Below are 27,101 nucleotides of genomic sequence, written 5' to 3'. Positions count from 1 at the left end.
AAAACAGGTTACAGACATCCACACACAGGAGCCAGCACCTTGTTTGTGTGCAGAGCACAGCCAGGACAGACGGACACATGCCGGGTACACTACCTGAGATCCTGTGCTGCTCCTGGGAAAAGTCAATGCCTTCGCCGATGGAACTCATGATCTTTTCAATCTGGAAATAAAATAAAAGCACGTGTTGCATTATTCATAAAGCCTAAGGAAAAGGCAAAAGCAGCCCAGGATTTCACCTCCCACGTGACAGCTAAAGAAATCCAGGAAAGGATGTTAAGGTATCTCTGAACCACAAGAGGTACCCTGAACACCTTGCCTGGGTAAGTCTTTGTTGGGATGGATGGCTCAGAAGGGATATGTAGAGGTTGAGGCTCTGCAGAGCATTCCCTTCCACAACTTGCCAGTGCCTGGAAATAAAAAGCTTCAACAAATCCATCCCTCTGGAGCACAGCCTGGGGGTCAGGAAGGAGCCCCAAACTCTTCACTCACCCTGTAGGGCACACAGCCCCCTACACCAGCAGCAATGCTGTCACCCACTCCTTCCCAGCAAGCAGACTGGGAACTTGGTTTCCCCACACTGTTTTGTTGGGAATTTTTGTTTTGGCTTGATTTATCTTTTAAACCACCACATTTCCCAATCCTATGCAAGGAGCTGTGCTCCCACTGGAGCAGGTGCTTCTAAAGGGTTTGAAAACAGATCATTTGGGATAGCAGCACCATGAGACAAATGCCTGAAGGACCCGGGAGAGGGAGCAGGAGACAGCTCCATCTCTGATGGAAGCGATTCACAGTCTACAGCTCCAGGGAAACCTCAGGCAATGAGGAAGAAAAGGTACAAACTCTGCTGGAATGGGTTTGAGTCCACTTAAGAGCTGCACAAAAATGGCTGCATTTGCTACACACACAAAAGAATAAATTCATGTGGCTTGCAATTCCCAGTGAACCTTTAGGAGATACCTCCTTAAATGAGAAGAGAAACTTTTCAAGCAATTCTTGAGCATAATTTGTAAATCAAGGCTTCCAGTGTAGTGGTGCAGAGGGAGAACTGATAATTCCCAGGTTAGTTTGTAAGAGGAAAGACCTGACAAACTGCAGCTCAGCTGGTCAGTTCAGACACTTCAATACTCTCAGCACTGAAACCCACTGTCTCTCAAAGAGTGACACACTCGAGAGGCTCAGGGCTGGTTGCTTACCCCACTCTTCAGTCCATAACTGAGCAGGAAAGGAACAAAACAAAACAAACAAACAAAGTGCCTCCAGTAAGACTCCCAGAAGGAGATCTCCCAAGCAAACACCCCTGTGAGGCATTTCTGAGTAGCTGCTGCTGAATGCAAAGTGACTGGCCATAGAGTGGGGGAATAAACCTCAATTCTTACTCAACTTTTTTTCTCCTGGTCATTTAAGGACATAGTTAGGGAAGGAGTCCAAGTTTCCCTGGACTTCACCCTGGGCTGCCTCGCTCCCTATGTGATGCTGCAAGAGGCTGTATCTGACTGCCATGCACACTCAGGGACAGCTTGGAGCTGAGCTCCACCAGAGAGGGGTTTTGGTGAAACAAAAAAAACCTCTTACAAGGCTCCTGCCAAGGCAGATCTCCAGGAAACCCCTCCTCCTGCAGGGAGCAGTGGACATGGCACCTGCAGTGTTAAATCTTACCAGGGACCAGGCAGTCCTGTGAGCTCTAACAGAGCTATTAAGGATAGGATTTCCTCTGCCCCTGGAAAACCATGAGGATGAGCACCTCTACTGGACTTGAAATACAGTTAATGCCCGTTTACTGGGAGATTTCAAAATTATCCTGGAAAAACAATCAGAATCCCAACACATATAGCAGAAAAGGGAAGTATGATCTAGAAAGAAGGGGTTTGGAGTCAATGGACACACAGATCCTGCCCTAAGGCAAAAACATTCTCTGCTCCTTGGCCCCTGGGCAGAGCCAGGACCTGAACGTAACCTTTGCTGGAACTACTGGGAGACAGCTGAGGCCTGCTGGATTCATTCCAACAAGAACCACCAAAGCAGATGGTTTTGACCCCTAAAGCAGTAAATTTTCTCCAGCAAAACCTTTGAATTTCACAGTGCCCTCAAGTACCATTCTGGCCACGCAAGACTGGAGGGAAATACAGGGATGGTGCAGAACCAGCTCCATTCCCAGGTACTGGGAATTCTCAGGGCCCTGGCACTGGCTGCTCTACTCCCTTCCATGGACAGGCACTGAGCCCGAGCTGCAGAGGATTTCTGGGACACTGCCGCAACCCGAGCGATTGCTGCACAATTTGGGTCTTGAGGTAAATTCAGTTCAAGCTCCAAAAGTTTAAGGACATTAAACTTTGCAGATTGGCGCCCATCAGCTTCAGGACAATGTATATCTCTGAGCTGGATCTGCTCTTGTACCTTGTCTGGGAATCTTTAGCTGGATTCAAATTTCAAATTAACTCTGAGGCGAAGTCCCTTTGTTTCCATCATGCTGCCCTCTCCTAATTTGAGAGACTTGATGCTGTCCAGGCTCAGCCCCCAGCACTGCCAGCTCTGCAGTCCCAACACTGCCTTGAGGACTTGCAGGTGCCTCTGATGCACTGAAACACCCACAACCTCTTCCTCAAAAGCAGGGAATTGCCTTGTGCTATATAAAACTGAATGGAAATTAAACAATCACGTGGCACAGGATTACCTTTCACAGCTCTCCCTTGCCAAGTGCCGGTCACGGTTACGCACAGTTCCAGCTACTACCATTAATGCCCAGGGAAATCCTGCCCTGCCCTCGGCTCTCCACAAAAAGCAAACACCTCAAACAGACTCACACACCACCTCAAACACAGGTTTATGGCTGACCAGCTCGATTTAACTGTCAGGACGCTGCACAGAGAAGAATGAGGAGAAGGACAAACCTGGAGAGAGAACCACTGCTTTAGAGCATCCCTATCCTCTGCAGCCTTTCCTCAGCTGCACTCCAGCATGGACTTGGGGCTGAAGAGAAGATACCTTGAAAATAGCCTATGCTACAGTTTTTTAGGCTGTTCTTTCCCACTGGTTAATTATTAAAATACAAAAATATCATGTTTAAATATAGCGCTGCAGCTCAGTCTTAGTTGTAGCCTGAACACTCAGTTCCGATTTGTTTTGGCTTAACCTGTATTTTTCCACTGAAGCACCAAGTGACCATCTCTGGTTGTGCTGTGGGGCTGGTTTGGGGTGGGGATTTTATGGTTTATTTGTTTTACAGCCACAGAAAAAAAACCACAAAATGCTTCCACCTTCTAAATTAATACAACCATATCTGTTATCCCTAATGCAGGGGGACAGCTGGCTCCAGGCTGGGATAGTGATGGGGAGCCAATGAGCCCTCAAACCCCACCAGGGAAGCTCCTGCACAGCTGAAGTGCTCTGGGAAAAGGAAAGGCTGCAAGGACGGGTGAGTGTCCCTCATTAACCCCATAGCAGGAATGTGCCTGGAAGGAGCTGTGGAGCAGTTACAGGATTGGAGCTCTTGGATCTATTTTCACATTTGCCTACATTTGGTACAAGATACAAATTCTCCGAAAAAAGGAGCTGGGTGCGGCCAAGAGTCCGGCCGGGGCTGGGGCAACCTCTTCCAGGCAGGCAGGTGGCCATGGGAACATAGCAACTGGCCAGTGACTCCAAAACAGAATCTGACTCAAAACAAACCGTCCCAAGCAGGGTTCTGTTAACACAGGAACAAGCATTTGTTTGCAGAAGGCCAGCGAGGCCAAGCCAGCCTTGTGGCATGCCGAGGTCTGTCCTGCTGCAGGACAGGAGACATTTCCACAGCAGTATAATTCCCCACCCCCAGTGCTCGTGGCAGGAGCAGCCAATAGCTTCATACATGGGTAGGATGAAGGATATCTCCTCTTTGATCCCAGCCTGCAGGAGCAGCAGGGACCCAGAGATGGACAGGTCCCACATCTGTGTAGAGGGCAGTGACCCCCTGTCCCTGAGGGCACACAGTGCTCTGCAGAGGCTCTGCTCCACAGCCAGCCCCATTCCACACCCTGCCCTGATGGCTGCCAAACGAGGGTGTCCATACTGATCTCTCCAGCTTTTCTTCCCCAAGCCACTGCTCAAGTTTGAAGCCAATAAATCCATTGAGAGAGACTGGGGGCTATTAAAGCAGCCCCAGTGCTTTTGTCCCCTGAATAAAGAGCTTCACACAACACAGGCTGTCTGCCCACACACAGGGCAGGAGCCTTGTTTGGACAGCACCAGACTGACCATGACTGTCAGGGTGACACTCACCCTGTCTTGGAGACAAGATGATGCTCCTGGAGCTTTCTGAATGGGGCTTCACAAAACCTCACCTTACAGTCAGCATCAATGCAAATGCCAAAGTTTGTCCTCAGTCTCTGCTCACAGCATCAGGGACTGCCAAAGACACAGCAAGGTCACCCTGAGCAAATTAAAATCCTCAAACAATTTGGGTTGGAAGGGACCTTAAAGCTCATCCACTCCCACTCCCTGCCATGGGCAGGGACACTATCCCAGGTTACTCCAAGCCCTGTCCAGCCTGGTCTTGGGCACTTCCAGGGATGGGGCAGCCACAGCTTCCCTGGGCAACCTGTGCCAGGGCTTCCCTACCTTGTGTGGGTCAATGTTTTTTGCTTCCTCTGTGGCCCCTTCCCAAACTGGCAGCTTAAAAATCACCAGTGATTCCTGAGCACCAGGAGGAGGACCTGCAGTGCACCTGCACAGGCCTCAGACTCTGAGCAGTGAAGTTCCTCAAATAAATGTCTGTAATTAAATAAAACCACACAGAACCAAGCACACACTATCTGCCATATGGAGGGCATTAGTGCACTATAATGACACCATGCAGCAGGAGTATAATTAAGAATATAGCAGGATTCCCATTATAAATCCTTATTACTGAGGGTTCATAACCTATTGTACAAACCTGCCTGGGGCTCAGGCTCAGCAGACTAGAGCAGCTCCAGCAGCCGATTTCAGTCTCAAAAGCTATTTACAAAGTTGGGTGGAAAGGTTATAGGTCTTTTAAATTTCTGCAATTCCAGGAGAGTGTCAGGAGTTAAGACTTCATTATTTCCAAGCTTTAACAGCTGGGGGATGGGGCAGATTTGGTTTCAAATTATAAAAAGACCAACCCTCAAACAAGCTGCTTCTACAGTTTCAAACCCCTTTGAGCACAACAAACCCTCAGTGATGATGTGAGCAGCCCCATCACAGCCCAGCAGGTCAGCTCTAAACTCCAGGGGAGAACTATCAGGTCGACGGATGATGCTGGGGCAGCACAGAATCATTGACACTTCCATTTTGCACCAATACCACAGCAAACCTCATATTACTGACTGATACTGCACCCTTGAAAGAGGAAGGAAGGCTGCTCAGACTCGGCTGGGATATATCCAGGAGCAGAAGAATGGCAGGATTGCAGCATCCACCAGCGTGTCTGAAAGGGATGGAGCAAGAGTGGGATCTGGGATGATACCCGCTGACTCCTTAATACAGGTACAGACCTGAAAAATTTGGATTTGGGCTGTGAATCTCATTTCTAGGTTGGTGACAGCCCATAAACCACTTCTGGTTCAGTTTATGATGCTTCAGCTTCTGTTCTCCCATTGCCATCTCACCGAGCACACGGCTCATATTTCACTACTCAATATATTCCATGTCTCCAAAAGACACCAGCCTGTATGAACTCAGCATAACAAACACCAGAGGCCTGGAAAACATAACGCTCCGTTTATTAATTCAAAGCTAAACTGCACCAGCCAGTTGTTCACGGCACATTTGAGCACTCGAATCAAGAGCTGCTGTGCTCCATCCTCCCCCAGCAGCCTTCCACACAGCATAGAGACTTGCTGAATTTATTTCAAATCATTCTGCAACTGTTTGCCAGTGATAAAGGCAAACAAATTTTCTGGCTTAATATGGTCTCTGAGAAATTCATTTGGATGGGGACCAGGGCCTGTTGCTTCACGCCACTCTCCAGCCCATGTTTTTCGTACAAATCCAAACACGTAGCAAAAGGAACTTATGGTATAAACTTGAATTTCACAACAGCGTGTGATGGATCCGCAGTATCACAGCCCTCCAAATATCAATGTTGTTTTGACAAACAGTAAAATCCAACGCTGACACGATAAAGAGAATGGCCAAATGCAGCAACACATCTGTCCACAGCAGGGAAACAACTGGACAATGGCTACTCTGACTCACAAGAAACAAGGCAAAGCCCTGGAAAGCATTGAATCAATTCACTGTCTTTCCATATTCCTGCATCCTAACTCAAACCCCAAAAGCAACGTAAGGTTCTCAAGCAAGGCTGGCTCTGGCCTGTGTGAAAGAGCAGTGAAGCTGCTCCAGGCTGGAGAGAGAGATTTAAAGACTCTTTTTAAAATAAAAACTTGAGAAGTGCTGGAAGATGCAACGCAAAGCGGAAGAGAACATAATGAAGGACTGGATTTAGCAAGGACACTGAGGCCGGACATTCCTGTTCCTGAAAAACAAAAACGTCCCCAAAAACGCCAATGATCACAAGGTTGTTACATAACCAAAACATCCGTCAGAGCACGAATCATTCACACAAGAATCAAAAGCTTCTGATTCACAAATATTGAGTTCACACACTTGAGTAGCTCCCACAAACACACAGAGAGGTGGATGGAGCTGCTCTACTGGCAAATATATTGTGTGCAACCCTTGCTGCTGGAACAAAGCATGCCTGGTCTTTACATCTGCCTTTCAGCACACTGGTTTTCCAGTAAAACCAGTAATTTGTCTTACATTGGCTTGGATTGGCTTAGTTCCATTGGCTCACAATTCCAGCAGGCTGATCCTTTGCATCAGATTTAAAAATGGTGGAAACACAAAAGCTTTCACTTCAAAAAGTTCATCAGGCTGGAGGAAATCTCACCACTGGGGGCAAAGAGAAGAGATTGGACATAGGGATGATGTAAGAATTCCTGACCTTAGCACAGGAAAAACAGGAGGAAACACTGGGATCTGGAGACAATAGAATAATCAGCCCAATAATAAAGCTGATTAAGACCCTGATGGCCATGCTTGCTTAGCAGAAATCAAGACAAAAAATACTGACCCCACTACTGCTTCAGCCCTAGACAAAAGTAAATCACAACTATTTCAGGCAAAGGAGAAACTGGAATGTGAGCTGTGGGTGAGGGTCAGCTTGGGGCAGGGGACACCTGGGGACAATTCAAGCCACCCTGCGTGGTCCCACCAGCCAAACCCAGGGCAAGGTGAGATTTGAACACGTGAACCAAGAGAATAAATGAAACATTTTGGGAGGCAGAGGCTGACGCCTGAGCTTTTACACCATGCAATTTCACCAGGCACAAAACCAGCAGCTCTTCCTGAGTAACAAGGGGAATATTTGCATTTTCTTTCAATGGTACTGGCTGGCAGCTCTGAATTTTAACTCCTGGGTGTTTTTAAGGCAGGTTTTGCATCAAAAGCTTTCCAGAAAGTTTCACATTTCAATGCAAATGTTGTTAATCCTCCACAGTAAGCCTGTAATTAAGACACTGATTCCACAGGGTGCTGCAGCACCCAACAGTCCAGATGAGGTTTAAAGGCACCCACCCACAGCAGCCACAACCTCCATCAAGTTGCTTCCCAGCTCCAAGCCTGAGGTGGAAGGCACCACAGATATGCCATCTGCTCCTGGCATCCACCCTCGGGGGACACCAACAGCCCCTGAAGAGGTCAGGAACCGGTGAAACACCACATCCATGGTTGCTGCAGATGCAAAGCATTCCTTTCAGGAGACATGGAGTTAGTCAACATGCAGCTAGTCATCAGAGATGAATGTCCAGTGCCATAATTAGCTACAGAATATTCATTAGCTCCTCAACTAATTCACTTGGGGAAAATAAAAAGTGGACTGTGCACCTCCTTTTTTCTAAAACAAAAAAAATAAAGTAACGTGCATGTTTTATTCAGTTCCCTAAATTTTTTCTGAAGGACATTTAATCTCTTCCTAAGAGGACTTAAGTCAGAACACAGAACTACAACCTCATTTTGTGAGATGGATACTCCAAAATTCAAATTCAGCATTGACTTGATAGCAGGCAGCTGGAAGTGGAGGATGTCAGGGGATGTTAAGGGATGTCAGGAGCTAGGTCTGAGGCTAATTCCCAGCAGCCTTCCTTGTTTTTTGCCCTGATCATTTAACAGATTGTTTTTCTTACCAGCACCTACAAGGCAGAAGAGCAGCCCCAGGCTTTGACTGCAGATATCCCTGCTCGGAGCCTGGAGCATGAACCAGGCTGAAGGGCAGGTCTGGAGCTGCTCCACAGAGCAGAAAGGCAGAGCAGAAGCAAATTAATCCACCCTGAAAAGGGGGCTGGCAGTGGGGCTGAGGGCCAGAGCTCCCCTCCCTCAGAGGTGCAAATACAGCTTGTTCTGAGCCAAACCCCTCCATGAACTGCCGCTGCCCCACTCATCCTTGTCTGCTCAATATTCATGAGCCAATGATGAACACCAAATCCATCACTTCAGCCCTCAGACAGGATTGGAAGGATTCAAATATTTATGCTGACTGAGAGCTCAAGCCCCTCACATGCCTCCTTGCCCCCACCCTGCTTCCCAATAGAGCAGGACTGAGCATTTTCAGTCCTCACCTCCCCGGGCAATACGTGGATGTTTGATGCAAGAGTTTCTCTGCCTTGCTCACACAGAAGTCCCACCTGACAGTAGCTGCAGGGGCACCACATGTGCGTTGCCACTCCAGCAAGGAGCAGGGGCTCAGGAGCAGATGGGACGTGGGCTGATGGGGCTACTGGACAGTACAGAGCACAAAGTAACACTCTGGGCCAGGCCCTTGGAGCAGGGGAGCTGCAACTGGGAACAGGGATGAGCTTTGCCAAGTGAATCATTCCTTCCCCATCCCACCCTTTTGGCAAAGCCAGCACCACCTTCCACTTCCAACAAAGGGCATTGGCAGCGCTCGGCCAGGGCAAGGATGTGACCCTTTGCTTACAAGCAGCAGATTTTCTGCTGTCCCCAGTCAGCCACCACAGCCCAGAGCAGGATCAGGATCTTGTCTGTCCAGGGACACCACAGATCCCTCCCCAAGCCCCTGTGCCCTGCACAGACACACCTACTGCTGACCAGACCATCAGGCAGAGTCCTCAGCTTGCCTGGTACAGCTGGAAGCCACAGAGAGCTGCACAAAAAACACCTTCCTCCTTAGTCATCTGCGTAAAGGCCATTAAAATTAATAGAATAATATAAATCTGCTACTGTTTCCCCTCAGCACAGAGGGAAAGCCAACCATTGCTGACAGGGGTGGCTCAACAAGGTTTATATTGCCCTGGTAAATGCAGAGGCTGAAAGTTGCCTTCAGTTCTGAGCAGCTGCATTATCCCATCCAGGGAACTAATTCAACACACAACCACAGAATTACATTTATGTTTAAATCTCACTGTTGCCATCACAACCAGCCAGACTTTCAAAAAAAGTGAGACCTGCCCCATTGCAGACAGATGTGAATTTTTCACATTCTTTCTCTGATTTCCTCACCTAAACATGAGGGGAAGGAAAAGCAGATTCCTCTCCTGGGGCACATCTGACCACCTCAGGGGAAATGAGGGATTTGTTTACAGGCAGGAGGAAGCAGCTCCAGGGTTCATCTGAGCAGAGGAAGCAGAGGCAGTGCAGGCAGCCCAGCACTTGACCTCTGCTACCAATACAGTCGTGCCAAAGGCTTCTGCCCTTTCAGTGTCTGCTGCAAACAGCTCAGATAAAAGCACAGGGAATTATCCAGCCCTTCCAAAGAACCTTCTGCTGCAGAGCCATTCCCTAAGCCATAGTACAACTGACCTGGGCAATTAACAGTGAAGCCTCTCCAGCCCAAGCAGCTGCAGAGGAAAATATCCATTTGGCAACCCTGAGACCCGGCAGGGAGTGAGGGGGAGGGAGAGAACAGACTGAGGGATGGATTCTCACGTTGCTCTTAGCATCTCCAAATATCTCCCTCCTCCCTAGATTATAATTTTCTCTCTGAGTCAGGGTTGGAGAGGCAGCTGAGCATCAGCCAGTGAAGGGGCACAACCCTCCCCCGGGTTTCCACACCCAACACACGCTGCTCCACACCCACAGTACCACCCCAGGGGTCTTAGTTCCTTTCAGAGTACAAAGAGTGGTTCATCCGAGCTTATCTCTTCTGCAGCCCCGGCTCTCCCAGCACAGAATCATCCCCAAAGAATGTTTCAGTAATGCTGCGGTGCTGAATTTCAGAGGGACACTTAATCTTGCCCCGGTGGCTCTCCAGGGCCAACTTTCTGAGCATGAAATATTTAACTGTCCGTGGGCGTCCGATATGATAATAAAGTGACAGCTAACCAGCCGCTGAAATAAGCGTGTGAGGAGGAGAGCGGGAGCTATCAAATACACAAACCAGCCTAATTACTGTCTTTCTTCCACCCCCACGAACCCCTGGGCACTGCTCACACTCCCCAGCAGCAGGGACCCAGCAACACAACACTTCCAAGACATTGGGATAGTCAACAGGGAAGAACTGGAAGGAGGAAATCAGGAGAAAGGTTGGTGAAGGGCATTGTTATCAAGTCTTTCTCGTTTTGGGGATGTGAAAACATCTGGCTTGCCTAAAAGAAACCAAGCCCTGTATTTGAGTAGAAAACTTTGAAACTGCTTGCAATTCTGCTACTCCCCCACTCCAATGAACTTTTATCTTTTGGCATTTGCAGGCTCCCAAGTTAGCACGTGCCTGTCAATGCCTTGTGAGAGTTCGCAGAAGCAATGGAACCCACCCAGGACCCCTGAGGGCAGCATGGCAGAGGGGAGCTCCAGCTGCACAGTCATTCCTGGCACAGAGGCTCTTTAGCAAGCTCAGCCTTACCTCATCCCACTCTGAAGCGAAGGATGGGGACTTCTCCAGCCGCTTCTTCCCGGTGCTGCAGTTGGAGAGCGATTCACTCCGGCTCCCCATGGCATCGTCCTCCGTTGGGGAGCAGGTCAGCAGGTCAGAGTCCGACTTGGACAAGCTGCGGCTGAGTTTGAGCTCAGCTTTGGGCTTGCTGCCCGGGTGGGCTCTGCCCACAGCTCTGTCCCCCTCTGGCTCAGCACTGCCGGGGTGCTGCGGCACGTAGGGCGTGACTACGGCCGCGGGATCCGCCCGGCTGACGTGCTGCACCGTGGCGTACACCACTGTCTGCGTGGGGTCCGGGGAACTGCTCCGTGCTGGTCCTGATGAGGGTAACTCAGCATCCTCCAGCTGCATAGCAGCGGGGTGGCTCGTGGCTTCCGTGTCCCCCTTCTCCGCAGAGGAAATGAGCCTGAAAGGGTCCTCGCTTATCTCACAGATGGGAGAAGAGCCATGGAGCAACCCTGAAAACTGCTCTGGCACCTGGATATCCTGGCTCTCAGCAGAGTCCTGGCTGCGGCTGCCGCTGCTCCTCCTGTGGTCTTCAAGGGGATGAAAACAGAGAGGAGGGGGAAATTCAAAACATGGAAGAAGCAGCAGCAAAATTCCAGCTCTCTCCCTGCCCTCCCTCAGCAAGGGAGGGAGAGATAAAGAGAGAACAGTTCCGTATTGTTCCGTGTGCTCAACTTGTACCCAAAGTCATGGCATTTATGAAATTCCAAACACTGGCCCGATTTACGCAATCTGGCAGCTCTCCGTGTTTTTTATTCCTGTTAACACTAACTATCAGGCCTTGCTATATAAGGCCAAGAGAAGTGCTAACTATATCCTGCAGAGAGAGCAAGTGAGGTGGGAGCAGCAGAGACGGAGGCTCCTGGAACATCTGATCCGTTTCCATAAAGGCCAGAGCGTTATTTAGAGCCGTGCGCCTGGCTCTTGGCACAGGCTGCAGGGTGGGAAAACGCCTGGACTGTAATTGACCTGCCAGTTCCAAAATCCGCTCCCAAAAAAACCCACTGCTTCCCTCCCTAGTGGCTTCCGAGTTTAACCTCTCCTCCCTGCTCAGGGGAGAGAAATAAACAGTTTATGCAAGAAAAAAAGCTTGAGTAAAAAGTCTCTTTTGCAATGAACTGAGCACAGAGTGGTCAGAGCTGGTGGAGCACCGGCTGCCCCAGAAACGTGACACTGGTTCCCAGCTACTCCTGCCCCAGCAGCCTTAATATCAGGTACCAGGGTCCTACATAAACCATGAACAATTGACTGATCCAAAGTGCTGAGCGCGCGCGCACACACACACACACACACACTCACCTTCGTCACTGCTGAACGAGCATTTCAACTGCAAAAGCAAAACTTTGTCAAGCCAACAAGTCTAACTTTGGTTTCCTAGGATTCCTTCACCCTCCCAGCATTGCTTGTGATTTTAACTGCTTCCATTTAGTGCTGAAGACTAAAAAATGATGCTGCAAGGGAACAATACAGTGAAATACTCCAATAATGAGGCTCTGAAGTGCAGGGAGGATGTTTGGATGTGAAGAGGAAATCACTTGCTTTGCAGACAGCAGCTATGGGAAGCCAAGGCAAAGGAACCCCCCTTTCTGTGAGCAAAATAATGAGCTCTACTCTAACTAAAAGCAGTCTGTTAGCAGCAGCAGAGAGCCCAACCCAGCTCCCAGCACATTTCCAGCACCAAGCCTGACCAGGGGATTTTCAAACACCAACACCCACTGGGCTTTGTGGTCTGTCCTCATACCAGAAATGGGCAGGAAAGGGCTAAAATAGTCATTTGCCTTTGTGTGGGGGTCCCAGGTACCCCATGCCTGATGAGCATGGTGAATCCTTCTTGCAGGCACAGGAAGGCCAGAAGCAGCCACAGCCCTCAATGGGATCGAGTGATGCGAGGGATTATCTCATCCTGGATCCTATGAGTTAGAGATTCCAGGACAGTGAAGTAGTTGTTGACTCTCTTGCACAGGCACATAAAACACCACTTCTGTGACTGGAGCTGCCAAGGGGAAGGCAGGTCCCAGAGCTGGCTGAGAGGGACCAGCTCAGCACCCCACATTACAAGGCCAGACTAAACCCAGTTACTCAGCACAAAGCTCTAAAGCTCTGATGCTGGAGAGAAACCTCAGAGGACAAATCTCAGAGGAAATCAGATGTGCTGCATTCACAGGACAGAGTGGTACTAATGCAAAGCCACAAAGAGGTGAGCATGACAGCAGTGATGGGACAGTCACATAAACCTGTGGGGAAAGATGAACTTTTGCAGGTTTTCTTTCCAACCTCTTCCCTTCCTTGGAAACCGTTGCTTCCATGCCCCAGCCAAACCTTTACTGACATTTCTGCTAAAGGCAGAGAGGCAGCTGGCCAAAGTTTGTGCCATGTGCTGTAATACTTGAGTCCAGCCAGAACAAAGTGCTTCAAATCCAGCTCCAGCACCTCACAAAAGGGCTCCTGTTGGACAGGAATCCCAATCACCCATTCATCCATGAGCTGAAGAGGGACTCTGAAACACAGGGCAGCTGCCAGGGAAGGAAGGGATGGAGCGAGGGCAACAGCATTTGCTCAGAAGTTGTGAGAAACATCTTGAAGGAGACATTTCAGAGCCTGCCCTGAAAGCTGCAGACAGAAGAACTAATACAGAAAGTCATCTCAGTCTTTTTGTCACTGAGGCGCACGCAGCAGGAACATGCAAGGCTCTCTACACCTCTCCTTTTAGGGGATCTGAAAGAATCATTCTCCTCCACTTGCACCTGAGTTACACTCAGAAAGGGTCCTTAAACAGGGACTTCTGCCCAGCTCCCTTCATGGATTTCAGTCCCTTTGCTGTTTTACACCCCAGCACAGATCATTTGACAGATCCTGCCTTTTTCAGCCACAGCCTGATGCAGGTCTCACCCACAGGAGAAGCTGCTCCCAACCCTTCCTGGGTAGAGACTGTCTACATCCCAGGGAGGATTCCAATAACAGCTTCCCTGCCAGCAGCCTGAGGACTCCAGATATGAAACACTTCCCTAAACACTCTGTGCTGAGCTGTAACTGCCCTGCCTCCACCGGATTTCTTTCCCTATATATCAACAGCAGGATTTGTCTCATGACCCTGGATTAGGAGAATGAAGCTGTTCCTGCAGCTGCTGCCTGCTCAAGCTCCCCAACCTTAAAATTAGTGAGGACATACAGCAGACTCTTATTTGCACGTGGAAAAGGCTGCCCATGTTACATCATGCCAGAATTTGTCCAGTGAGGAGCAGGCAAATCTCCCTCCTGTGAAACAGAAGGCCAGAGGAAGAAGCTGACCCTAAGGGGTGCAAAAAGATCCTTCACCTACAACAGAGCCAAATACAGGCCCATTCCACAGCCAGCTACCTGTGGAACCCAGCTGAGGATGGCACACTCCTGTGTTAACCTCACCAAGCTCAGTCATTCCAGGCAGAGTTTATACACCTGAATTTGTGCTCTTTTGTACTCCCCTCTTCAGAAAGGGCAATGAGACCCTGCTTAGAGAACATTAATGTGACTCTGCACAACAGAAGACAGCAGAACCACAGGCTTGGGCCCAGGATATGGGACAGAGGTCTGTCCTCTATCCATGATAACACCACATGAGGACATGTATGCTGCGGGTTTGTACTGTCCTTCATCTCACAGCAAACCAAGAGCTGTTCCCAAACCTTTGCCTGCAATAACCAAGTGTCCCCACAGAATCCCCACAGTTATGGCCACCCTGCTGCTTCAGCAGCCACATTCTGGCTCTCAGAAAAGAGTTTCTTTCAATCTCTCTGCAGCATTTTCTGACCTTATTGCTGGTTCATTCCAGCTCTCTGGTTAGCAGCACAGTCACACTGTGCTGGTTGAACCAGTATAACCACAAAGAAAATTTCTAACAAGAGGAAGGGCAAAGTGGGGACTTCAAGCTGGACCACCTATAGAAGCAGCACAGAACAACCTCAACAAGTATCAGTTTGTAATAACTACCAGAAGGCACCAAATCAGTCCTACCTGCAGCTGATCACTGCTGACAACACCTGGGTGTGACTCCTGAGAAGCCAAACAGGTCAAAACTCAAGTGTTTTCACCCTCCTTAAGTCTCTCTGGAGGCAGCAAGAGCTGAAAAGCCTCCTCGTGGTCACTCCACACACATTCCTCCGCTTTTCCCTTATTTTCACACCCTGTTACAGGGCCTGAGTGCCCTGACTTCACACATGTGACTGCACACCAAAGTGGATGGGAGAGCATTTGGCTTAAGCCACTTCTGATACTCTGCCCAAAACACGAGGCCAACTTCTCCCAGTGCTCCAAGCATGTGACAGCGAGCTGCTCTAACAGACACAAAGGCCACCAAAGCCAGTGGATAATGCTACATTCATCTGCTTGCTGGACACAAGACAACTGGCAGCCAGAGGAACAAAGGCAGCTATCACAGATGAAAGGCACCATTAAACCCACTTGCCTGAAATTCAGCCTTTCCGCTGCCCTGAAACGCCCTTTCAACAGCCACAAGAACCCAAGCCCTCCTCTCCTGACCAAATGCTGCTCCAGAACTCATGCAGAAGGCCAGACCTTCAGACTGAGAGCCAAGAAGCAGTTCAAAGCCATGCTTCAGCCTGTTCCATGTCTTGAGCGATTGAGCTGCTGCCTTTGATGTTCCAGGACCCTTCTGACCCAGAGGTGGGAAAATTCTCCAACACCCCAAGTAAGGCTCTGGTCTCTCCCTCAACTCTCCTGTTTAATTCTGCCACTCCTTAAATTTATCTTCCCCCCCCGCCCCCCATCAGCCTCAGTGCTGACTGCGTTTAAAGAATGGGAAAGTCAGGGAAGATGAGGAAAAACTCAACTGAATCCTTGTATTTCTCCCACTGTAACAGTGGGAAGGGTTCCAAGCTTGTTACCAACACTTTCCATGGAGTGCAAACCGTGAAGTAACACTTTTGATCTTTCCAACTGTACATTAGAAGATGGGACTCTGCTCTGGATCTATAAAAGGATCCATAAAGATCTTCCTGCAACCTCTCCTGTCTTCAGGTGTTCAGTGGAAAAGATCTGCATCAAGAATAGGCAGCTGTGTTACTCTCAGGTTTTATATTAAGCTGACACATAATTAGGACACACTTCCACTCTTATCAATCAAGCCTGGACACAGCAGCCAGGGGAAGGAGTGGAGCAGTTGGAATAGCTTGTGCCTGAATAACCAGCAATAGCTGCCCACTGATGAAAGCCTGAAAGCCCAGGCTCAGTGGCTGCTGTACAAGGACTGTTCCTGGCCCAGACTGCAAAGCATCAACCTGAAACGCTCCCAGAATTTGCCTCTGGCAGTGAGGGGCTTTGGGAAGTGCTAGTGGAAACACAATGACCTCTTGTGCCACCCTGGAGCAGCCAGGAGAGCAGCAGGACCTGAGCAATGATAGATATTATGCTGCAAGGAGGGGAAAAAGCTGCAGGTCTGACAAAGCAGTCAATGAGGCATCAACTCAAGTCCTCGTTAGCCCTGTCCATCCTCAGAGGGAGAGGGGTTCCAGTGTGAGAATTCAAACTAAATCCACCCAAATTCCTGCTCAGGACTTCTGAATAAAGCAGAAATCTTTTCCCTCTAAACAAATCTTTTGTTGTTATTGTTGAAGGAAAGCCAAAAAGCCAACAACAGCCAAACACAAGAGACAAGGTGTTCCCAGAGGCTTTGTAAAGCTCAAAGGTCCTTCCAGGGAAGGAGAAGCTGCCTCAATATCAACCTGTGTACCCCAGTGGTCTCAGACAGTTCTAGTTCTTGCTCTACACATTTTTATTTTCCTCCTCTGTTAGTTTCCATCTCAAATTAGCTCTAACATAGAGCAGGATGTTGATTTTACAGCAGGACAGCAGAAATCTGCAGCACCAGCTGGATGGAGAACACGGCTCATTGGAACACTCGTGTTGCTCATCTTCCCAGGCAGAGGCGCAGCCCCCAGCCTCTCACCCTCTGCCTTTGCTTGGTCAGGCATGAGATTTGGGCATTTCTGAGGTCACAGAGCAGATCCTTGCAATCTCTGAACTGTCCCTTTCTCCACGTACAGTCCGTACAGGAACGCTCAGAGCTCTCCTTTACAGAGAGATTACCAGGAAACACAACAATCACCCTCCAGCCCCCACCCAGTAGAGACTTCCATTGTTTCATTTGCCCTCTGCCCCCCATGCTTTCCTGAAGTGCATGCAAGCAAACAGCTTTGCTTTTTGGATGGTCACTCACCTTTTGTTTTCCTGTCCACTGCAACTGGCTTTTTAGTTTCTGCTGTAAGCAACAGCTCGTAGGGGTGTTCCTCTTCCTCAGCTCCACTTCCCCTGTTCCTCCCCCGGGCAGCAGAGGCCTAATGAAGAACAGCACAATGTGGTGCTCTGCAAAGCAATGCTTTGTCCCAGCATAAACCCCACAGCCTCTATGCCACGGGTTAAGCAGAGGCAGCAGCTTCACTGCAGAGTGTGAGCCAAAATGTAATACTCCCCTTCGGGTTTTTTTAACCCCCTCAAAAAAACCCCACCCAAACCCCTTTAATTTTTAGTATTTCAGGCTGCTGACAGCTTTCCAGCACTGACCAACTGTGCAAGTTGGCTGCAGACAGCCTGGGAGGGGGAAAAGAGCTGAGACCATTATTCCTGTTCATCCCATCGCACACTCACTGTTGCTATTGGAATTTGCATCGTCATTCACTTTTTAGCTGCCGGCCCTATTAGGACAGGGCCAAAAAGAACAAAAGCCCAAATCCCCGCCACCGTCTCAGGCATCTCAGATCTGCATTTGTGACCTCAGGATGTATGGCATATTCAGAACTAAAGAGTCCTCAGGAAGCACTGTATGAACTCAGTTTAACTTCAGGATGTGCAGCAGTGATTGTGCTCATTTAAATCCCCCAAAGCCTCTACTTAGAGTTGGTTTGTAACCCTGGCAGTTTCTCAGCTGTTCTGGAAAGCCACCAGCCATGTGCAGGGATGAGGTTTTGGTGCAAGATCCAGACGAATCTTGCTGCAGACTCGCACATGTTGGTCTGCATCAATGCCAAGGATGAGAGGCACTGGATACCCTCGTGTGCCATCCCAGTGCTGAAGGAGCTAAACTGGCCCAGTCGGCTGAAAACAGCACAGTCGGCTGCCTTTCAGCACCATCTCCTGGCCAGATCCTGGCAGGTTGATGCAACCCTGTCCCAGGAGCTCAACGTGACCCAAGAATGCACCCTATGAGGTTCCAAGAGAGCTGGGGAGGGGCATGGAGTGAGAGAAAATTGTGAATGCCCTGGAAGCATTCAAGGGCAGGTTGGATGGGGCTTGGAGCAACCTGGGTAGTGGAAGGTGTCCCAGCCCATGAGAAGAGCTTGGGACTGGATGATCTTTAAAGTACCTTGTAGCCCAAACCACTCTGTGACCCCAATGTGTGACTACACCCAAACCACAGTGGGACAAACCCAAGCCAGAAAGCAAACAAGCTGCTGCCAGGACAGGGAACAATAGGTCTGAACAAAACATGCCCTCTGGGAGGGCTCCTACTGCTCAGACCCCTGGACATGCCACTGCCTTGCCAGCAGAGCACAAACCACCTCCTGCTTCTCCCCAGAGTGAAAGCATCAGAGCTGCTCCAAGGGCAAACCGGGGCCTACCTCACTGCAACCCAGCCAGGAGCCCTGGAAGCTTAAAGGAATCTTGGAGAGGCACCCAAGAGTCAGTAGCACAGACAGGATTCTGACATCCATGTGCTGTTCTGCAAGAACCCAGCTGGCTTTTAAAGTGACTTTCCCAATGGGAGAAAATGGGCCATGTCCAACATGGAAAATATTTATTCTACCTCCTTTGAGCAGGAGCTGCCAGGTAGACCTGCTCCTTTCCAGGTGAAGGAGCTCATAATGAGCAAGTTAGGGAAAAATTCTGACCAGATGGTGACACAAAACCATCAGACCAGAACAGCAGGTAAGAGGTTCTTGCCAGTGATCTTGGAAAAATCCTGCCCAGCAGCAGCCTGTTAGCACAGCAGCAGCCTGGACCTTCAGCCAGGCTCTGGTGCTCTCCTGACACTCCTGTGGATGATGACTCCTGTGCTGTCCTATTTAAATGCACCAAAGGCAGAAGCTCTCCAGCAGCACAGTTCCCAGCTGCTACTCTATGAACTTTCACAGGCCTGGTGATACTTGATTTTCTCCATCTATCATCCTTCCAAGCTCTAAATAGTGTTCCAGGTTCAAATTCACTCAAAACAAAGACCAGTGCTGCAGAACCCTGCTTGCTCTGTGGGCTTTGTGACCAGGAGCAACACCACCAAGTAAAGCTTTCATCCAATTCAGCTTTTAGTTCTTCACCCATGCTGTTTGCACGTATAAACATTCATTGCTAGCAAAGCCCAACAATAAGATGCTGTGAATAATGAGGATGCTCTTTAAGGTATACTTAATCCACCACAGAGGACTTTGAAAGACTTTTTAAAGGGTAACTCATCCTTTCCTCTCTTCTCCCTCCCCAGAGATGCAGACCAAACTCCAGGAGCCAACGTGGCGCCTTGTCCTTGATCTGCACTTCCCTTCCAGAGACAAGCAGTAAACAACTGGAACTGAAGTTTAATTTGACAGTGCAGACTCTTACTCAGCTCCAAACCCAGAAGGTTTCTGCAGATAGTGAAAGGCATCACTCAAGCACCTCCAAACAATTAGCTCCTTTGCCTGTTTGTACCAATGCTTTTCCGTGATGAAAGTGAAGTTTCTTGTTTAGGCTCAGCTGTTTTGACTGATAGCCGCAGCTTGGCAAGGAATAAAAAGACTACTTTGGAAAACCAGAGTTTGGCCCAACCCCAGAACACTCAATGACTAAGTGTCCTGGCTCCAATGGGAGAGTAGGGCTGGAGAGTGGCAGATTGGGATGCTGCAGCAGAATGTTTACAGCATTCCCAGAGCATGTGCACACCTGCCTGGCCCAGGGAGAGCAAGCTCTGAGGTGATAAAAGATGGGCAAGAGTCAGAAAAGCAGAGCAGGACAGGAGGAACAAGCAGAGTAAAAGGATCAACCCAAACTCCTCATCAGTATGTCCAAAAGGTCATCTCCTGTCAGCCACATGCTGCCTGTAAGTTTTGTCACTGAAGTTGGTCACAAATCAAGATCTCCCCAGCGAGTCACTCTGCCATTTGCCAGCAAGATTCCCTTTAATGGACTGTGCTTCCAAAGCCATTAAAGGCAGGACAACACAGCAGGTGTTTGGTAATTAAACATGGCAAGAAAGCTCAGCAGGAATGGTCAGAGCACGTTTCCCTCCCTCGTGTTTATTGTCATAAACAAGTTCTGCTTCCCAATTACTCCATGACCTGCTGCCCAGCTCTCCTCTGCCAGAGCCAGGCACAGGACTGGTCACCATCCCCTGCATTTGAACAGCAGTGCAGGGATCAGTCCACAGTGCCACATCCCAGTTTCCTTGCTCACACGCAGCTCAGAGTTAACTCCCTCTCTGCAGTCAGTTCTACTACAGCAGGCCATGTTCACCCATGTCTTGTGTGGATTTCACACTCTCCAGAAAACAGATCCCATTTATGCCTCCAGCAGATCAGCACATTCAGAGAAAGCACCTGTGGAACCAGAGCCTGCTCTGACAGCAGAGGTGGCACACGCTCCACAAGCTTCACACACAGCCCACTGCCTTTGGGAGAAGGCACAGAAGCACAGAAATCCACAGGATTTGGATTTGCTTTGAAGGTTTTCTTAGGTGTCAGCAGAAGTTGCCAAAGCACATTTGTGGTTTCTCACTGCCGTGTCTCCCAGAGAGTCCTTACATCTGAGGTTCACAGGCCGGTGAATAAGACAAGCAACAGCCCCAGCAGCAACAATATGAAATGAGAGAGCCTGAGCTCCATCAGAAAGCAGCTCACATGCACTGACCCCTGCAGAAGGCAACTTTAACACATGCTGGGCCAGATCTTTGGCTGAATTCAAGCCCCTGATCCCTGCTGATGTCAGTGGGACCCACAAGCCCATGAAGCTCCTCCACAGCTGGGAGCTCAGAGGAAGCAGGAACTCACGGCCCCTCTGTGTTTCAGTCCAACTGAAGATGCCTGTGGTGGGATCATTGCTAGTGGGCAATGGTCCACATTGCAATGTGGGTCAGAAAAATCTCTTCCTAAGGGAATTCTCAGCCAAGAATAGGAAAGTAAGGCTGAAGGTCAACTCTGAGGTGCCTTGGAAGAACCAGACAAAGGAAGTTCCCATGGTAAGGGACAGCAGCAATGCTGAGTGCTGGAATACTTCACATTCACAGCCCAACGAGCACAGGAGGTAACAGCATCCTTAGCTCCTCCCAAACTAGTAAAACTGATGTTTAAACCACTCTCCCACAAAACACCCCAGGAGCCAGCCCCATGTACCTCACAGGGAGCACTCTGGCCTGTCTTCTTCTCCACATTCTGTTCCTCCTCTTCATCAGGCGGAGGCTTGGCCGGCGGGGGAGGACGTTCTCTCTGCAGGTGAGACAGACACTGTCAGCTCATCCCTTCTGCCCCTACCAGCTCTATGTCCCCAGTGCTGCGGAAGCAAGGACCTCTTCAAATTAATCTGGGTGGAGGAGAAGTTCAGCCCTAACAGCACAGAGCTGGGCAATGGCTGCTGCCTTTTGTTCTCCTCTTCCTCAGGACACCGATCTGTTCATGCCAGTCTCACTCAGACCCAAACCAGTATCTCCACAGCATTACACACGGGAGTGAGCAATGAGCTGATAAGAAGAAAGGGTTTGCAGCTTAGTGAAACTGATGCCAGAGGCACCTTTTATAGTGGAAAGCTCTAGGGATCAAGAAACTATGCTGCACTGCTCTCCTCCAATATCCCGGGATTGCAGCTGGGCAGCTGGAGCTGCTGCCTGGTCTGAGCACATCCTGGGCCACCTCCTGCCCAGCCACAGCTCCATCTAATGGCAAAGGGAGCAGCAGAGCTGCACTGCTCAAACTCCAGCGAGCTACTGGATCATGTCCCTCTTCCTGCTCACTTTCCACTGCAGTTCAGCTCTTGTCTTTCCTTACTTGTGACAGAACTGAGTTCGTTTCACACCAGACACCATCAGCACAGGACAATGACAAGATCTGATCAGTAGCAGCACTGCCTGGTACTGCACACTTGAGAGATTTGGCCAAAATGTCCATCATCCAAACCTTTTCTCTCATTTCTATTCTGCTTGCTCTCAGCACAAGCCAAAGGCTGCACCTCTTTGCACAGAGGGGAACCATGGTTACTGTGCCCCCAGCAGTTTAATTGTTCACTGCTGCTCTGCCTTTTGTTCAAAAACGCCTCCACAGAGCAGGCTTTGGAAAACCAACCAGAACACAGAGCCTGAAGCTGACCTAGCACTGCAGGGCCTGTGTCCCATCTGCCCCACAGCAGCCTTCCTGCTGATTGCTACTGGGGCAGCAGATGCAGCTGACAGAAGGTGAGGAAGACTTCTCTGGGGACAATTCCAGGAGCTCAGCACTGCCTTGTAAAGCCTGGAGTACCCTCTAGAGCCAGGCAAGTAATACACAAAAAGAAACCTTCCTCTGCCAACTAGCCTCCAACAGGTTATTACAGATAATTTCCTGAGAACCTTTGCTTTAGTAAAGCAGTGAGACATGAGAAGATTCTCCACACAAGTTTCCAGAACTGTTTTCAGAACAAGAAGTCAGCCCTTCTACGAAATGCGATCTCCTAATAGATCACAATTCACCTGCACCAGTGAACTGCCAGAAAACAGAAGGATACAGTACAAGGTGAAATGAAGCAGCAGCAGCTTTTAGGCAATCCCTGTGAATCGGGCAGGGAAGGAGAAGCACCTGCCTGCTCTCATCAATGTCAGGAAAGGATTTAAAGATTTCCTCAAGCTTGGGTAGCCTGCTGCAAAACCTGACCCTGCAGATCAGCCCCCTGTGCCTCTAGGGCAAGCAGGGGTGAGCTACATACAGGCCTGACTCCGGCTGCTTTGAGGCCACTTGGTTCAGTTTCTTTATTCACAGATTCCCGGTCGGAGGATCTCCCGCTGGCCAGGCTATCCAGGGAGTGGCAGGACGTGGCATTGTACAAAGCTTCGTATGGGCTCTCCTCTTCGGGGTTCACATCGAAATCGATGATCAGCTCTGTGACAGCTTTGTCCACATCACCTGTGGGGGGAAGAGAGAGCCAGGATTGTCACTGGATCTCCTGACCTCAGTGCTGTCAGGGAGAGGAATGCTGGTGATACCTACCCTGAGACATCTGGCCCGAGGGATCGGTGGCTGGAGTGAGTGGGGCTGGAGTAGATTTCTCCACAGCTTTGGCACTTTTCTTCCCAATGGTGTAATCTGCAAGGGGATTGGGGAACAGGGTCAGCTCACATCAAATCTGGTTTTCTGTCCCCTTCAGCACATGGCACTTCCTCCCTTGCAGGTGGAAGGCCAACTGTCAGCTTAGTAAGTGTCAAAAAAAAAAAATAAAAATTAAAACTTGCAGCTAAGATCCCAAAATAGAAGCAGGCAGCCTCTTTAATCACAGGCACTAGGGTAGGGATGGTCTTTTGAACTTTCAGAGTCTTTAATCAGAAATCTGCAAAGCTGTTGCATGGACACAGAGCCATGGAGCAAATACGTATTGTAGACACAAACTCTATCACTGAACAGAGTCATAACAAGAGAAACCAATTCCAGCTGCAGCCCCCAGCCACAGGCAAATCCAGAAACATTCAGCTGATGTAACAGCCAACAGCAGCTCCCACCCTGGGAAAACATCCTTTACCTGCAACACCTTCAGTTTTAAACCCCATCTTTGTCTTCAGTTTCAGAATAAAGCTCAAACATTGCAGCCTCATAGGCACAACTTAGTTAAAAGTCTGAGAAGTGCTTTGAACCTGCAAAGCTCCCAAATGCTCAGCATGAATAACACACCCCATCTCTAAATGCTTCTGATCCTCCCCACAGCTGAGAGGAAATGCAGACAGCGTAATTACAAGGTATGAATTTAGCCAAGATGTCACATTCCATTCCCGAGTTTGGACAGACACAATGGACCAAGCTGCTTTATAAAACACAAGTAATCAAGGCCTTTTCTGTAAATCTCATCTGCAAATTCCATGCCCAAGCCTCACAACAAGGCGAGGAGCAGGATGTGAGATCTGTGGACAACAATTTGTGTACACAGACACGTAAAGGGGAGTTACACCAGAACCATTTCTAAAGCTGTTACTTTGCATTCTGCAAGCAGATTTAGGCTATCCTTAATTTTAATTAACTTCTAAAGTGAGCTAAACAAAGCTCAATTAAGCCCATTTAGACTGTAAAAGTCATGTCACACTCCCTCAGCAAAGGGCTTATCCTCCTAAATCCCCCAAGTCGTCCTCCTCCAAACATTTGGTCTGGAGAAGCTCACCCCAGCATTTCAGCACAGGTTCTTCCAACACAGCCTGAAGCTGCTTTGCTTTCAGCACTTTCCAGGTCTAGAAAAGCACATCCTGTACCTGCCCTGGCACAATCAACACCCCAAGCTTTCCCCTCCTCCCCAGAGGCAGAGATGCATTACCCACCTTCAATGAGAGCTGCTATGTGCTGGCTTTTCTGGGAAGGGAGCTCCCTCACAATGTCCAGAGCAGTCAGGCCTCTGTTATCCTTTATGTTCACATCAATACCTGTGGCCACAGGGGTATAGAGGGCAAAAGCAAGAATATTGTCTGTGTGCAAGTTCATGTATTTCATCAAGTCACATCTGTGATCATCACTGGGGGAAGCTAAAAGGCACTCTAGAGACAAATCTAAAGCCAAACTCCAAGAGCCAACCTCTCCTATATCCTGCTCCAAGGAGCTCCGACAGCTGGATGGAGAAACCTGCTGCACTAGAAAGGGATTTCCTCAAGCTCTGGGTGAAGGCATCACCACATTAGTGCTTCAAAGGGGGAACATTCTCTCACCTGCAGCCAGCAATATTTGTACCACATCTGTCTTGCCAAACAAAGCAGCTTCGTGCAAAGCACTGCCTTTCTCAGTCTGCAAATTAAATGGAAACATAGCATGAAGCCAGACAGCAGGGAATGGTGAGGGAGGCATGGCTTAGAGGGTTACAGAAGCAATAAATACACGGTGTTGTACACGAGGTGTGGGCAGCACTGCCTACGGCTGAGGACAGACTATCAATGTTATTACAGTGCTGAGGATGTGGGATGGAAAAATGGGGATGGTTCCATCAGAGAGACCAACAAAGGGCCTTCCACAGCTTGGCAAGAGGTTTCCTGACAAGGAAAAACGACCCACATACAAGCCATTGCTGTGAAAACATCACATTCACAAGTGGCTTGATAGGAAGAGACTTGTTTGCCTGTCAAGAGCTCACAGCACTGCAGGGCAGAACAGCTTCGGCCACAGGGTGTTTCTCTCCCTCGCTCCGTGTCTGGGGCTCTGCCCGGCCCCTGCGCAGGCGTGAGGCATGCACAGCACCCGAGTCCCTCCGGGCAGCCTCCCTGAGCAGCCCAGAGCTGCACAGACAGCCCAGCAGAACACAAAGCTCTCCTCAGCTTCTGCGAGCGCTCCCTCCGTGAGGAGGGTTGGTGGAACTCTCCAATCCCCAGCCACCGGCCCAGTCCCACTCAGACACACCAGATACCTGGTAGTTGCTGTCCATGCCAGCATCTAGGAGGACGTGGACCACTGCTTTGTGACCGTTCCTGGCTGCCAGGTGCAGCGGGGTGTGTTTCTTAGTGTTGCAGCTCAGCAGGTTTGGGTGGGCGTTCAAGAGCATCTTGACCACTTCCAGCCTCCCATAGAGCGCAGCCAGGTCCAGGGGGGTCTCAAATTTGTTGTTTCTCATGGTGGGGTCAGTGAGCTCCTCCAGCAGCACCTTCACCACCTCGGTGTGGCCGTGCTGGGCCGCACAGTGCAGCGCTGTCTCGTTGTCGTTGTTCTGCGGGGCACAAGCGGCAGCGTGTCAGAGCCGGGGCAGCGGCCACCCCGCACCTCGCTCCAATATTGAAGTTCAAATGCAAAAACAAGACAAAAAAAGCAGTGGGGAAGCAGAGAGCCCAGTCTGAACCAGCCTGAGCAATGTTTCATCATCTCCCTGGGTGTTTAGCATCCCCCTCACAAGCTCATTGATTGGCCAGCCCAGCCACAGCTTCGGGTATGTTCAGAACAAAGCACTTCAGCTGTGGGAGAGGCACTGCAGGTGGACCAGCCTGCTTTCCAAGTACTAGGGTCAGAATCCAGGGACCATGCTAAAGTTTAAGGGATGTTGAGCTGTATACAGACTCTCATTAATGCTGCAGGCACCCAGGGAAGCCAGTCTGGTATCCTGGCAGCATCCACACTTCAGGGTGCCACAAGAACTAAAGGCTGAATATAAGGCAGGCAACCTGTTGTGTGAATTGTATTTGCCTGAGCTTCATCATCATCATTTTATATTTCAACTTCAATTGTTTCAAATCCTACTTATAACAGTCATTCCACCTCTGCAATTCTGGCTGTTTAGAGAAAGGATGCACCCAGTCCCACGCAGTTTGTGAACCAGAGAGCCGTGCAATTCCACCACCGCAGGAACGAGCCAGGGCTCAGGTCTCAGCGACAAGGGAGCACCCCCAGCTGGAAGCCAGACCCAAACCAGAGCGTGCAGCAGCAGCCAGGCTAAGAACCAGCAATGCAAAGCCCAAAAATGAGCAGTCCAACACCCCGCATGTGTAGGTGCAAAATAGGAACATGGCCAGATCTAACAGGGCCTTTTCTCAAATTAAGTTCACCTCAAGTTTCTAGTTTTACTATTGTGTGCCATTCACAGAGGTAAATTTGGTTTAAGCACTTTAGAAACAACTATCCAACAATACAATCCCCCAAAAAAGTTTAATACAAATAGTTACACACTTCAACTGAAAGAATTGTAGTTGAATTTGTCATTTTAACAACATTTCCAATAAAATACACAGAATGTTCTTGTCCTGCTGGAGGCAGTAGCACCACTGCAGAAGGGAATTTGATCCCTGCCCGCCTGCTGTGAGAGCACACTTATGCCTTGGGACACTGCTCAGTATTTTGCACCATGTCACAAACCCGTGAGGCTGCACGAGCACTTGGATCTTGTTGAGGTGTTCAACCTCTCAGGCTGTCAGGAGTCCCTGTCAATCCCCCAGCTGTTTGCATCTGGCTTTTGCATCGCCTCTCAGCCACAGGCAAAGCAGGAGGGGGGCAGGAGCTGGGAGAGGCTTGGGCAGCTGCAGTTTGTACAGCAGTGAGGGAAGGAGGCAGAATCAGGCACATGCAGG

General features: G+C 49.5%; 1 protein-coding gene across 9 annotated transcripts in view; it reads right to left on the bottom strand.

Moving 5' to 3' along the window:
• Positions 1-27,101, bottom strand: part of ANKS1A (ankyrin repeat and sterile alpha motif domain containing 1A) — a 76,719-nt gene that overhangs the window by 26,498 nt on the left and 23,120 nt on the right. For 8 of the 9 annotated variants that reach the window (XM_058855598.1, XM_058855591.1, XM_058855592.1 and 5 more), the window contains 9 exons: positions 25,457-25,753; positions 24,768-24,843; positions 24,387-24,488; positions 23,077-23,172; positions 22,796-22,992; positions 21,238-21,330; positions 17,103-17,220; positions 10,856-11,421; positions 94-160 (listed from right to left, as the gene is read on the bottom strand). In XM_058855598.1, the coding sequence (XP_058711581.1) occupies positions 94-160; positions 10,856-11,421; positions 17,103-17,220; positions 21,238-21,330; positions 22,796-22,992; positions 23,077-23,172; positions 24,387-24,488; positions 24,768-24,843; positions 25,457-25,753 (1,612 nt within the window). Of the gene's footprint in view, positions 1-93; positions 161-10,855; positions 11,422-12,190; positions 12,313-17,102; positions 17,221-21,237; positions 21,331-22,795; positions 22,993-23,076; positions 23,173-24,386; positions 24,489-24,767; positions 24,844-25,456; positions 25,754-27,101 lie in introns of those variants that run through there. The other variant, XM_058855597.1, reaches the window with a different exon arrangement.

This window comes from Poecile atricapillus, chromosome 23 (genome assembly GCF_030490865.1).
Source record: "Poecile atricapillus isolate bPoeAtr1 chromosome 23, bPoeAtr1.hap1, whole genome shotgun sequence".
NCBI classification, from domain to species: Eukaryota; Metazoa; Chordata; class Aves; order Passeriformes; family Paridae; genus Poecile; species Poecile atricapillus.
The sequence above is the reverse complement of the archived record's forward strand: the minus strand, read 5'-3'. Positions and strand labels throughout refer to the sequence as shown.